The sequence below is a fragment of the Colius striatus genome, chromosome 8 (genome assembly GCF_028858725.1).
Source record: "Colius striatus isolate bColStr4 chromosome 8, bColStr4.1.hap1, whole genome shotgun sequence".
Taxonomy (NCBI): Eukaryota; Metazoa; Chordata; class Aves; order Coliiformes; family Coliidae; genus Colius; species Colius striatus.
The window spans coordinates 2,328,416-2,343,430 of record NC_084766.1 but is presented as its reverse complement, the minus strand read 5'-3'; the positions used below and the strand labels follow the sequence as shown (position 1 = coordinate 2,343,430).

At 40.3% G+C, this 15,015-nt stretch overlaps 1 protein-coding gene across 2 annotated transcripts in view; it reads right to left on the bottom strand.

Annotated features, from left to right (window-relative positions):
* The window catches only part of VCL (vinculin), a 50,368-nt gene that overhangs the window by 13,078 nt on the left and 22,275 nt on the right, over positions 1–15,015 (bottom strand). For both annotated transcript variants that reach the window (XM_062001372.1, XM_062001373.1), the window contains exons 4-13: positions 13,795–13,903; positions 11,508–11,630; positions 11,138–11,298; positions 5,755–5,845; positions 4,762–4,909; positions 3,949–4,102; positions 2,869–3,044; positions 2,183–2,373; positions 1,117–1,316; positions 498–626 (exon numbers count right to left, since the gene is read on the bottom strand). In XM_062001372.1, the coding sequence (XP_061857356.1) occupies positions 498–626; positions 1,117–1,316; positions 2,183–2,373; positions 2,869–3,044; positions 3,949–4,102; positions 4,762–4,909; positions 5,755–5,845; positions 11,138–11,298; positions 11,508–11,630; positions 13,795–13,903 (1,482 nt within the window). The remainder of the gene's footprint in view (positions 1–497; positions 627–1,116; positions 1,317–2,182; positions 2,374–2,868; positions 3,045–3,948; positions 4,103–4,761; positions 4,910–5,754; positions 5,846–11,137; positions 11,299–11,507; positions 11,631–13,794; positions 13,904–15,015) is intronic.

Sequence of the window (15,015 nt, the reverse complement as noted above, 5' to 3'; positions counted from 1 at the left end):
AGCTGCCAGAGAGTTTTAGACACTTCACATGCAGCCAGTAGCTTTGAAGAACAGCAAACACCCCTCCAGAGAACAAGTTGAATCTGTTGATCAATCTGGGCGTGCATCTGACTATTTTGATCAGCCTACATCATGTTGAGACAGACAATCCACTAATAAGTGTGTCAGTGATCTCTGTACAAGAACTTTTAGCATGCTGAAGACAATGTGGTACAAGCACCACTGGGAGAAATCTTTGCAATTTATTAAACTCAGGGATAATACAGCTTCCAGGGATATGCAGCACACCTCACCATCTCCAAGAGCCCAGAGATATCTGCATGGTAATCATTATGCTGTCAGAATTAATGAGCATGTATCACAAGCTTGAGGGGAAAAAGACACCAATTCCTTTTGTAAGATACTGATTCATTTTTTCAAAATACCAATTCAGGTGAAACTGAACCATAATTGAAGCTTCATATGGGAAAAAGGCCACTTCACAGAATCATACTTGCCTCATCTCTGTTGGGAGCATCAGAGGGAGCAGTGGCTGCTACTGCTAACAATTTAATAGGAGTTGTGGTGTCACTAAAAACATCAGAAACCTCCTGGGTCATTGCCTCTTGCATCCGTGCCTTAAGATCCTTCAAACCAAAAGGGAAGATTGTTAGCATATGGTACAGCAACATTAAGTTTGTAGGGATTCAAATCCCATACATAATCTTCTTGAAACTAAAAAAGCCCATTCCAATGGCAACCACTGAGATCAAAAGATCATGAAAGCATGGTCAGTGCATCGCTTCTCACATAGTTTGAAACACAAACTATGTGGCATTCCTTGAAGCAGCGTCAGCAGCTGTGAACAGCACGATTTGAGACCTTGCCCCTCCAATCTGCAAGGCTAGCATAATACCTGCTTTTAAAATGAGACTTGGGTTTTACTTCTAAATTGTTCATTTGGACTTAATCCCTGCAGCATGATGTCAAAGGCCTTTGTTTAAAGTTTGCTTTAAGTACCTCAGTTAAAACGACAGATATTGTGGCTGCACTTTGGGTTTTATTGATGCCTCACACACAAGTGCTTTATCAGAGGAGCGTGCCATGGGTTTCACTGCACAACAGCAGAGTTCTTACCTTCAGGGAGTCCTGAAGCTGAGCAGCAATTGCCCTGGCCTGAGGGGATTCTCCCTCCCCTCGTGCTGCGAGGTCAGCGAGCTGAGCAGCCAGCTGGTCCACGCGGTCACACTTGGCAAGTAGGTCTTGACGATAAGGCCCCATCATGACATTGGCCAAACGACGGCCCTCTGCAACCAGACCCCGAATTGCTGCCTGGCCTACAGTGGAGGAAGTCATGTTGCATTAACACAGAGTGGAACAAGAAGTTGAAAGCATAAATCAGATGCATCATTAAGTGACTCATCCCAATTCTTGGGTTTAAAGGACACCTTCCTAGGCTGTAGAAAGGACCTGTGGCAGTTTATCACTAAGTAACTGCAGTTCAAACCCACAGTGGAATTCAGCTCTCGTCAGCTTCTTTTTGCTTACTATAGCAACTCTGGCTAGAGATGCATCCCTTTTAAGTAGGGTGGTGTGACCATTAACCACTCCAGCTGTCGTGTATTCCTACAGAACTCATCAGTTAACTCCAACTGAAAGCACTTGCAAGTTCCAAGCACCACAATTCATCTGTATGTCAGTACAGGCCATTAAAAGATGAGCAAGAACAGAGGAAGAAAAGCCAAGTAGAAAACAAATGAACAAGCAGTATACCCTCTCCTAGGATTCCAGAAATCGTGGGTAAGGAGTGTCAAGTGTCCAGTGTTGGTTGGGAAAGGGGGTGGTGTGGAATGGAACACCTTACAAAGCCTCGACAGACCACCATCACTTTGCTGGAGTAGGTATAAACTGCAAGGTACTATATTTGCATGATAATATGAGCAAGGAGCAATCTAAATTTAGTTTCCCTATTCCACAGCATACATTCTCCTTGTCTCTACCAAAGTTGCTCTTTCCAGAAGAATCATGGGCCAGCTTGGTACAAGTGCAGTCACAACTTGGCTATAAACCTCTGGCCACACACTACAGGTGTCCATATCAATGAAGAGATGCCATGCATCCTCAGCACTTCAGGAGCAGTCCTAAAAATTACTAACAAGTTTAACCATGAAGCTGTGGGGGAAGAGCACACAGAAACACTTACCTACTCCCCGATCAGCCACCGTAGGATTATCTATCCACCTTTGAGCTTGCTCGATCTTGCCCTCCAAATGGACAGCTGCTTTAACTGGCCTAGTGTTTGCTACAGCCCTGTTTGTTTTGGACTGTAAGTTCTGAAGTGAGGTAGCTATTTGCTTAGCCAGAGCACGGGCCTCAGGAGAGTCACCTTTCCCACTGGGGATTGAATAAAGAAAAGTCGAGTCATACACAGGTCATTTACAGGTAGTCCCAAATTCAGCAGAAAGACACAATGAAAGGCACTTCATCTTTCTAAATGAGGTTAAATTTGACACTTGATCTCAGAGCAAATAATGCAGATCTGTCACCCATAAATCCCCAGCTCACACTTCTCTGCTGTGGTACCGTGTTCAACACACCACTGAGGTGTGGGAACGCATAATTCTGCCAGTGCTAACACTGACGTACGACATCGATTTCCCGTGTTCATAGCTGTCTGATGAGCAACTGCAATGACACCACACCCACTACAAGCAGAAAAGTGAGCAGCAACAGACATAAGGCTGCATAGAAACTTGGTAAGAGGCAGGACATAAGACTCAGAGCGGCTATACCTCAAGAAAAACTTGATTAGAGTGTCCAAGAAATGAAGAAACAAACACTGAACTGCAAGTCACTCAAATAAACCACTGGTGATAAAACAATACGTACTGTCGTCGCAGATCTGACAGCTTGGCTGTCAGAGCAGAGATTTCCCCCAAGGAACGAAGGATATCATCCCTTTCCTTGGGCTCCTCACACAGCTCAGCAACTTTCCTCGCTTCAGCCATAATTCCCCGAATATGTTCTTCTCCTTCACTGCCCCCATTAGGATCTGCAAGCCAGTTCTTAACAGAAAGAAGCCATGTACACATGAAGATAAGCAGCAATATCACTTCTAGGCAGACTTGTAAACAAAAAGAAACACCAATGCAGCTTTCTAAATGTTATTTAATAAACAAAAAATGTATTTTCTGATATCATGGAGTTGTTCTGCTGGCTGGCAGATTGTGTTTTGAAAGAGATGTCAAAGTAGATGTAATCTACTCAAAGAGTCTACATTCTCTCTCTCCTCAACTTTGGCTAACAGCATTTTCAGAAGTCAAATTCAACCAGTGGCTTTAGAGACTCATGATCTGGCCTTCAGACAAGAAAATTAAATCAGATGCTCCTGTGCACTGTGTGGCAAACTTTACAGAGCCTAAATGTCACATTAGCATTTCATTCAATATATCTAAAATCACTGTATAATCATACACAGATACACCCAATTACATCAGGTATATCTAGAAGGTTCGTTATTTGCCAACCATCATCATCACTGGGTAATAGGCTGACAAATAAGGTAGATAAGGAGATACAAAGACAAAGCAACAAGAAAAAGTAGATTCATTGACATTGCTTTGTGTTTATCATGAAGTTCTAAATCCTAACCTCCATTCCCCAAACACAGCCTAAGGAAAGGGCTGTGGTTTTACCCACAGGTAAATCTGTGCAGTCTGAAACCCCTCTACAGATCAATCTATGTCCAAAGTTAGGCTGTTCTCTAGTTTCATAACCTCGACATTTTTAGCAGTGCTAAAAAAAAAAATCAATGAAAGAATTCATGAACTGTAGCAAAACTCTCGTTTCTTCTTTGTAAAATCAAGTATCCCCTATATGCTCCTCCTAACAAGGAACTGTGCCATGTTTGGAAACAACCACAATAGCTGAGTATGACAGTTGAAGCATCTGTTCAGTGATTAGTGGTACCTGAGCAGCATCAATCTTCTTAGCAATCGCCTGCTTAGAGTTTGTCATGGCCTCCAACTTGCGGGCCGCGTTCTCCACTTTTGCAGTGAGCAAATCCAGCCCTTGTGACACCTGCTGTGCTTTCTGCATAGCCATGGGTGTAGCACCCTGTCCTCTGCCCAAGAGAAAAAGAACATCACAGATTCAGCTCAGGATTGAACAAAGCTCTTTTTGAAAGAAAAGGCCACAAAAACGATTTATGTGCATTTGCAGCAATTCTTGCAAGAGACAGTATTTCAGCAGATTTTATCCCCTGGGTAAACAAAAAGAACTGAGGACAAGAAGAGTTTGAAACTAAGAGCATCTTTCCCTCTTTCCATAATTTATCATTTAGCATCCTCAGAAGAATGAGAAGTAACCAACGTTAGAGCACTCTAGCTTAACCATTTGCTTCACTGATAAGCTTGTACTTGAAACTGGGTTATAGTGTTCAAACTCCATGGAACAGTTGTATCTTAGCTCATTGTCTTCATGCTTTCACAAAAGAACAAATAGTAGAGTTTCAAGTTTCATTTCTGTCTGATTTGGAAGAAGATTATGCATTTGACATTAAACAAACACTGGATTATCTACCTGAGCAGCTTTGCTCACTGTGGGACATGATTAAGATTTCACATATTAAACCATTATTCTCATCAGAAAAGACTGGAGTAAAAAAGGCAAAATACAGCCACTGGCCTGCTCTCCTACATGTTAGGAAACAACACAGCTGCAAGTTCAGAGAAGTTGTTTTAATAGCACTGATAATCTGTCCATTGAAAGGAGGAGAGTTACCTGGCTCGGAGCTCAGCCAGTTGATCAGTCATCTGGCCCAGTGTTTTGCACGTTCCCAGGATCTCTCTGCGCTCTTTGCCTGCACACAATTCTCCAGCTTTTCCAGCTTCATCGAGGATCTGTCTTATTGCTTGCTCCCCAGCATCCCCTAAGATGCAGAGTCAGTTAGTAAAACAAGACATTCCTTGACACATACAAGTAAGCTGCTAGCCTGCTCATGTCACACTCAGTGAAGTCTGAATTGCAGCAAGCTCTACAATTGCCTTTGCATTTGTCCCTACCTACTGAAATGTTCATTTCATTTCATTGTCAGTGTCAAGGACAGAAGACTTTGAAAATAAATGTGAGGCTTCTGGAACTGAGTGTGGCAAGGGGCATCAGGTCAGAAGTACTAAAGCAGCACCTCCACACACAACACCAATTTGCCTTCAACTTTTACAATTCTACTACTTTGAAAAATTTCCTCTACAACTGAAGCCAGAGAAGATCGTTCAAAGTCCACATGGAACAGGCCTCTCTCCAGTTTTATTTGCTTTAAAGATGCATGCAAAGGCAAAACCTTTATACAAGTAAAGTTGCCTCTCTGGGACAGACTTTCAAGTTAAAAATTTGAATCAACACTGAAAGACACTTAAAGAGACTCTGTGAGGCAAATCTAAAGTTACACAAACTTGAAGAGGAGGGATTTTAAGTATTAACAACCCCTGCAGTTAAATACTGTTCAATTCATGTGGTTGCTTTTACTAGTGGAACACAAAAAACCCCCCAAGTGTGTTACATAGAGTATATTAATTAGACAACTGTAAAGACGTAAAGCTTTCCAGCTCAACTTGTTCCATCTCCAGTATCTGAAGAAAGGAATAAATATAATGTTCTTCAGAATGATCCACTATATGAGCTGTTAGTGCTTAAAGACAATCTTGTCTTAACACAATTATTCAGAACTTTAACAATCAAAATACTTATCATTATTATTTTTGTAGAGGTTATTACCTGGAGGTGCATTTGGATCTCTCAGCCAACCTTTGGCCTGGTTCATCTTTGAATCTATTAAGGCTAAAGCTCTTTTCATGGCTTCAGTGTCCTTTACAAAAGAGAAACCACCAAAATGATTCTCAAAACAACCCAAGTACAAACAGTCAGTACAGCCAAAGCAGATAGAAATTCTATAAAGCACAGTCTGCTTACAGAAACACACTCATATAAGCAGCTCAAAACCCGTTTTCAAACTGGCAGGTCAGAATCACATTTCCATTTCACTCCAAATGCAGAATATGCATGCAATTTTAGTGATTTTCCTATTCCTTTATTTATTAGCACTTCAATTTCTAAAGCCAGAGCTCTAACAAGCACACTTCTTGGAGTTAGTTCCATTTTTTTGCTGAATGGCACATAGAAAAGTTGTAACAAAGAGATTAAACGTCTCAAAAATGGAAAGCGACCAGTGAACTTTACTCCTTATTTCAGTGTAAGAGGCTGAACATCTGCATTTTTTCCCCTACTCTGCTGCTTAAAGTCAAACAGCTGCTCTTTGCAAAAAACCAGACTGACAGCTAATTCCTGGAATTCTGGACTGTGGAGTTTAACGTCTCAGAAGGCAAACACATGTATTCACACGTGGTGGTTTCAAACTCAGAAGTCCTCTGCCAGGGGAAGCTGCTGCTATTATCCAACACCCCTTTCACTAGAGGAGACAAAACCATCCAGTTCTCATTTCTCTGCATACTCTGTTAACTGCTCATGTGTCATCTCTCCACTAGAGGCCAGAAGTTTTCTATCTTACATAAATGGAAAGACTGAAAATTGCAAGGAGCTTAAGTAGAAAGTTGAGAGAAAGCCAAAACAGCTTTTTACCATACGTCAAGGAAATCATCTGCAATGCACCTACGATCAGTGAAATGAAGTCTGGCTCTCACATTGACTGAATTGGACTGTTCATGTCCAGCTCTGATGAAGGGGAGGCCACTGGTATCAACAATCAGTATCTGGTACAGCATGTGGTATCCTGATGACATTAAGAGCTGCCACGTTTTTGTGGCGTTGTTCATGCCACATGCTCAGTCTCAAAGACACAGCACTGTAAACATTTTGGCATTTTTATTCAGGCATGTTGGTCTGTCAGCTACTCATAAAGCACTAGAATATAATTCACCATCCAGCTTTCTAAAAGGTCATGCAACACTCTGCTGGATATTTTGAAGGGCTTTTGAATCACAGCCTGAGAAAGAGCTTCGGAATCATTTTCACCTGGATGACTGGGTCTCAGATCTAGAGCCTGGTCTCGGAGCTTAGGCCAGCACCTGTTTGAAAAAGACTTCAAAAGGTGTAGGATATGCAGCTAGGGGTGGGAGGTGGGCACATTCTTTCAAAAGTCACCTTCTCTATGGCTTGAGAAGTCTGTATTTAATAGATAAGGTACAAATAAATAATTAAGCATTCAAATAGATATAAAAGCCTTAGTGATGACTGTCACAGCTTTCTGTTGTTTCACATAGGGGCTGAGGTTGCTTTAGTTCAGAATGGTCTCCTGCAGGCCTGCCTACCCAGAAATAACTCAAACACAGAAGTGATGAATTCTTAAAAAGGCAACAGATGTTGTTTAGTATGTTACTGAGATGATAGGTGTGGGATGGCTGAGGAGAGTGTTGGAAGCCTGTCTTTGCCCCTCCCTTTTTTACAGCACAGGCTTTTGTGTTGGCCCAGCTGCCAGCAGAGTTGCAGCTTCAGCAAAATTATACAGAAGCTTCTGAATCTCAAGTCTTACATCAGGGGACAAAATCAAGAGTATTTTAAAGCTTTTACACTCATGATTCTGCAGTTGCTAGCATTACCCAAGCAACAACAGGATCCACCTGTCCTATCACACAACAGCTGTACCACTGGACTGCTCTGCAGTGTCAATGTTGCTACCCTGCACCCATGTTTGCAAAACACTGTCCTCCTCTCCTGTTAAAAAAGGTGAAATCCTAGCATAGCAGTTGAAGTGTTCCAGGACAACTGCTCTTAAAGCACAGATTTCCTATCTTCACAGCTTAAACTATCACAGCAAGGAATCCCTTTCAGCTTTAGCCTGACAAGGAGCTTTCATTGCAACGAGATAAGTAATTTTTAAGTAGGAAATAAGAACACATCTTTAAGCAACTTTAAAAAAACCGAGTTAAACAACCAGGGCAACATTGTCTGAATGGAAAAGCACAAGTTGGGTTTTTGCAAATCAGTTCCTAAAGCACTTAGTCAAGATAACTTTGTGCATCACTTCTGCCACTAGCAAGAATTTGGAGATGATTCATGGAGCAGGTAGTATTGACATTGCTCTGAAGAGGAACCAAATAAATCCTACACCATTCCTTGTTGAATAAAACATGAGCTCTGACTCAAAGTGATCTAGTCTAGGATATGTGCATTTCATTACCAAAGAAGGCAATGTTGAAGGAAATGGGCAAAGGCAGCCTTCTGGCAGAATAGATAGCTTAGTCACCATCCAGGGTTCAATCCTACAAGTACTTCCCAGTTTCCTACAACTTTTAACTCACTTCATTTCTATGCAAATGGAAGATGGTGTTTGAATTAAGTAGTACTTCAAGTTTATTTTAAAATAAACACTAAGTATATACATGAGGAAGCTAAACAGCTCTGTAAAATAACAAGCTCAAGGATAAAAGGTACAAAGCTATGAATGGAAGATATAAATACAGGGGTTTTTTTTCCCCCCTGAGTTTCTGTCAGATATCAGTATTTGCTCTGTATTTCAATTCTAAATCAGCACATTGTTTTAAAAACAGTTCAGTGCTGGCACAAGCATAGATTATTGCAATCCACTAACAGTACTGTGCATTTCAAAGCCTAGAAAGGCCAACAAAATACTTTACAGCTCTGGGTTCATACGCTTGTTCATTCTCTGCTATCTCTAGGTTGGTTTGGTGATAGTTCAACATACAAACAACTCAAGACGAAATAATAAACATAAAATTAACATCAACAACAGCATGTAGCACATAGGTAAACCTTCAAAGCTGTTCATCCCTAAACAAACCTTACTTTGCTCCATAAAAGCATGGGGAAATTATCTTTCCCTTCACTGGCAGGTACAAAATGCATGCAACAGTAATCTCAGGTAGAACTGAAGACTTCCTATCTCCCTGCCAGTGATAAGTCAACCATTAGATACATATGCAGATACAGGAAAAGGTCTGTAATAGGTGGCCATTAGAAAACTAGTTCCTGCTTTTTCAACCCACTGCACTTTTCCACTCAAATGTTGTCATAACTGTTTGGTTAATGGCCAGTGCTATGCTTCCAAATTGTCAGTGTACCTTAAATCAGAACCAAAATACAACCAAAGTCGTTCTTGACTCAGAAGAGAGTGACACCTTGGTTACACTTAGCCCACATAACATATTTATGCATTACACAGGAATGACAAACATTTTCCATTTGGAAATACTGCTAACACATCATTTATTTTCTTAATGAACTCCTTTACTCATCTGCCTTCCTAGCAAGAGCAGTAAGAGTTTCCTAAGGCTACATTGCCAACTTCTTGCAAGTCATTTTTTACCACAAAAACATCCAGATTTGTTGTGTAAATTACAACTCTATTTGTACTTCACAAAATACAGGAATGTTTAAATCTAAACATAAAACAGAATTGAAAAAAAATGTACATATAAAAGTGCAGTTTTAGGCCTGGAGAACACAAACCATTTGAACTGAAGGGAGGCTGCTGGTGAAACACTACGAAATGGACAAAAACTCTGATCTAATACAGCTTTCTGGGCATGCAGAAAGCTTGTTCCTGCATGACTGGACCCTTTATTTGTAGTTACAGAGACTAGTAACATAAATTAACACAAAGGCATTCAGGAAGGACGTGCTTAAAAATCTTGGGCTAGCTAATCAGTCTCAGAAAGACAGTCCTAACACAGTCCAGCTTGCAAGTACCATTCCCTTGGTGGCAGCCAACTCTACATATAGCCAGACAGAGCTATTAAGATCCTTTCCTAACTTCCATGTGTACATATATAAGTGTGGTGTCACAGCTGGCACACAAAGAAGAAGTCACACAGCACACAGTTTGCACACAGCACAAAATCCCACATACATGCTTTTTGGGTTTTAGTATAAGGTAGAGGTGTAGGGTGTGGAAGGAAGCTTACCTTCTAAAGGTGAGAAAAGGGTAAGAAACAGGAGAACAAAAACAAAGATGCAGAAAGTAGTCATAATAAGGAAGTGATCATGACAAAATAACTCAAAAGGCAAACTAAGGGTCGAGTGCCAGACAATATAGGCCAAAGTGGTTTTAATGCCTGGAGTACATGAGTGTTAGATTTTCTGCAGGATTTTATTTGTTAATAAGACAGGATTCAGGTCTCAATATTTTCTTTAAATAGATGTACAGTTATTTGTTGCTCATAGTACCAGCCCTTAAAAAAAACCCTTCAGCAAGGTACTCAAAAAATGGTCAGGAATTGGAGTTATGCAGCTACATTTAAATGCTTCTATCGTTCTGTCTGCTCATTACTAGTCTGTTTGACCTGCTTTATGGTTTGCTAAGATTTTTCAGTACCTTCAGTGAACATCCTAACTCCAGGTAAGTAGTGGCAGCCACACAGCTTAACACTGAGTTGTAAGGAACCAATATTGTCCATATGCCAGCTGCACAGACATCATACTTATCCAGAGAGGTTCTTCAGTCCAACAGATATTTGAGACAAGGTAAAAACATGGCATATACTCCCATGTCCAGACTAAAAATGGGGTAAGGGGAAACAGGGCAGGTGTTCCAGGAGGGATCCCAAAAATTGACTAGGATTTCTCAACTTCAGGCATTTTGCACAAGTAACCTGACAGCAGCTTATCTTTTCTAGCAGCATCTAGGAGAAAAATCTCAGATAATCTCACTTAAAAACTGCCTAGCTACAAGAGCAGTTTAATGTATAGAATGGTAACTTTTATACTCAGCTTTCCTCTGTCAAATATGATTATGTAGGGGAACTACATAGAGGGGACAACACGTGCTTCTCCACAAGGAATATGCTATACTCCAGAACTTCCTAATCATGCCAAAACTGAACTGTGAACAGATCATTAGTCTCCTGTTCAACTGTTCAGCTGCATTAAACCACTGAGCCACCTTCAAATGCCACACTCCTTTAACTTGGCTTATCCAGAGAAACCAAAGTTTGAAAGATACATTAACACAATCATCTCTGAAGGTGCTCTTCCAGTCTTGAAGAGATTACACAATGTGATTACGTAGCCTTACAGAACTGGGGCACAAATAGCTATTTCAACAGCCTCAAAAGCCCAAGTTTGTAAGTGTGTAACAGTAGATACACATTAGACTCCTATATACACACGTAGGTATGAACTGTACCTTGCTCGCCCAGGCGTCTTCATCCCAGGAAGTGAGTTGTAACACCCGGATTATTTCATTGATCTCAGCACTCATTTTCTCTACTGTGAAGTTGCGATTTTTCAAGGCCTCTTCTATTCCCTGGCTTTTAGAATTCTTCGTGGTTACAAAAATCTTCATGGCTGTGAAAATACCACAATTAGGAAAACGTACATGCAAGATGCAATCAGTGCTCAAGGTGACCTCCTACTGCATTTATACGGAGGTGGTTTTCAAACAAGAAGCACAATTATTTGCAATGGGTACAGAAGCAATGGCAAGGCTGTTGTTTTGAATAAGTTCCAAACAGCCAGCAATTCAGAGCAACATTACAAATGAAAGCCAAAAATACCTGAAATGAGCACTGGCAATAGCTCCTTCACAGTATTCATGGAGTTTACCAGCATAACCCTGTGCTCCTGATGAGTTAATTCCTGTTGTCTCTCATCAATCATTTTGGCCATCTTTGTCATTCCTAACGATTAAAGCAATTGAACATAGTCAGAAAGAAAGAAAGGTAATATTAAGTCTAATTTGCAACAGTTGAGCTTTCTAAACAAGATTGGAGTGTCATGAGTTATGACAACTATATGTTTAAAACTTTATTTTTATATTAACAGCTGTTACTTAAAACACACTCCAGATGCTTCAGAGAAGCCTCTGATTTCCAAACTCAGCTACTACGCAAAGTAGAATGGACTCCTCAAAATTCTTGATTTAAAATACCAGCAATAAAATAGCAAAAACCCTGGAATGACTGCTTTAGGTCATGAAGTCAGCTCATGAACTCTGGAAGCTAATTTATGGGGTCTGGGTCACTATTTTTTCTTTTCTGTTAAGGCTTGATCAAAGTCTTAAGTGTGAATAGCAGAAAAAAGAAACATCAGGGGTTTGTCTGTTTGTTTGCCCTGAGGTTCTATCAGAATTCAATAACTGTATCTAGTCATACTTCAGGTCTGCTAGCAATATTTCAATGCTCTCTACAAGTGTGGAAAGAATTACATTTATTCTAGAGCAAATCTATTTTCAATAGCTAAGACTTGTGAGATTTATCACACAGCACATGTGGAAACCTCAGGCACAGCTTCATAAAAATTTAAGCCGATTTAAATTGATGCAGTTGTAGTCCCATTTTCTCCCAGAACAGGACAAAAGTGGAAGAAAGCTGTGTGTCCTTTGGCTGAATTACATTTCTGCTGGTTAGCATCTCAACATAATACAAAGGTTAAAAGATCTTTAATGACAACACTGAAAAGTAGTAGAGTCCCCACGGCAACAACACGGACAGGTAACGTCTTACAGAAGTTACCAACTGCACAGAAGGGTTGAGCTGTATTTAGCTCAAAGACAGTGCTTTTAGAGCATGTCAGAAGATCAAGACTATTTACTCAGAACAGCAGGAATCTATAAAGACTATTTGTAATAAAGGCACACACCTACATCTCACTAAGAAATTAAAACACTTGTCCAGCACCTATTACCTGTATCACACAAATTGTAACAGCAAGTTATGTCTGTGAGGTTCTAGTCCCAAGTGCTTGTGAATCAAACAGAGTCAACTGAAATTTGAGGAGACTTCCACTTGGAAGACATGGAAGACACTGACCACAGAAAAACTGAAATTGTAAACATCAAGTCCAACAACAAGTTTCACAAGAAGAGAAAACTATCTTTTTGCTTCATCTTTTCCTATTCAGAATGAGGAAAGACTTAATTGAAGGTAACTCATAGAAAAAGTTTGAACAACACTATATTCTGTGGAAAACTTCCATGTGAAGGTAATCTACAAACACATGAGACTTGCTAGTCTCACTACTAGCTCACCAGCTTCCTAGGAATCACTACTAGCTAACTAGATTCCTGCTCTGTTTATATAAGCATTCTCTAGTTCAGTTCCTTATCTCCAACACCTTCCCACATTACCACCACAACACCTAGATTTCACAGAACGTTTTTGTTCAATACCTAAACTACTTTATGCTTGCTGAAACTAAAGCATTTGGAGTAGTAGATGGCAGAGATTAATGGTAGGTTTCCTCTGCTGCAACCCAGTGCTTCACTTATCCATCACTTCCACCAGTGAAAGGGTGAGTTACAACAGTGCAGTAACAAGCAGTGAAGCGGCATCAAAAAATGAACAAAGAGAATTTATGTTAACAGCTGGGCTTTCGTATTATACTGCAAGGCAGTTATTTCTGCAACCTCATTAAGATGCAAATACATAACATCTAGCTTATGCTAATCCAAGGAATTCCTACCAGGCCTAACCCTCTCACTATAGACATTTTATCATCTTAAAGGGCTTAACAGCTGTGAGTGCTTAATTACACAGCTTTTTCATTTTTCTTCTTTTCCTAATTTATGCTTATTTCCCTCATATAATCTAGTGCAGGAAAAGTATAGTACACATCATCTGTATAGTTCATATCATTTACTAGCATCTTGACTCTTCCATATTCTTAAGAAGGAGAAAATAGTCATCATTCACCCCGTAGTCTAAAACTCTTTCCAACAGACACTTTCAAAGCAATTGCTTTATCGTTGCCCAATTCTCGAAACTTGGGTGAGAAAGGTGCTGGCAGAGGAAACGGGGAAGTGGACAAGACTGTATTTAGTATGTTTATGATAGCAAACCAAACCTGGCCCTAGATTCTTTGTGTATGTCACCAAATCCTCCATGGTCTCTACCACTTCCGCCACAGTCAGATACTCCAATATTCCTTTGCAGACACGGATGATCTTACGGACCTAAAAAAGGAACATTCCATCATTTACCAGATGAAGTTCAAGCTACACTTGAATTACAAATGCAAGCCTATCAGAATAGAATAGGTATAGCATTTGCTAACATGTTGTAGAGGCAATCACAAACGGCTGTGATACTGATCGAGTTACCCACAATGCTATTACTTAAGTGCTGTATTGACAAAGACAATATTTAATCAGCCATCCACTGCTCAGAAATGCAAAATCCTACTTCCAGTGGTTTCTCTTTGTGTGACAAATGAAAGATAGCATGGAGAAAATAGGTTCTAAGGAAGTGTATTTAACTATGCTGGCATGCTTGGAGCTTTTCACTGCCATTTCATCAATAAAAAATATTCTATTTGAACCACAAATCAAAACTATGCAGAAAGCAGACTCCAAGCTTTCAAACGAAATACTAGTCACCATACAGCTTCACAGATGGATAAAGCATTATCTAGCATTCCAATAGGAAAGGCAGATTCAGCATCTTAAGCTTTCCAGAAAAATCTGTGAAGACTGTACCTTATTTACCTCTGGACACCTGCCTCAGTTGAACTTTTTCGGTTCACACTTGAGTCCAAAACACAGTTCTCTTTCGGTTCATCTTCTAAGTTCCTGAACTACATTACTCCTGACACCACCACATACAACTCTCACTGAGGAATGAGTTAACATTTAATTCAAATCAACCACAGGTAGTGTTCAGTCCCTACAATAGAGTCAGCATTTCTAACAGCAGGAAGAGTAACACAGTTCCACAGGCTAACAGATTGTGGCATGGGTAAAATTTAGAACATCAGCATTTCAAACAACATCAGCTTCATTTCCTCATAGTTGCAGGATATTTGGTATTTAGAAATGACAGAGGCTCCACGTCTCTAGAAAGAGAATTGCAGGAGTAAGATTTGTGAAAACCTCCTTTTTAAGTTTCCTTGCAACTGGGGCTCTTTTGTGCATCTGAGGATAGACAAACAGCACCTCTGAGCCACTGCTTGGCTTGTGCAGCAACCAAAATGTAACAACTGCTAATATCTATCAGAACACACCTTCTGGCTGACCAGCCAGACAGGTCAAACTCCTACAACCTCCCATGCTCCAGGCCAATTTAATTG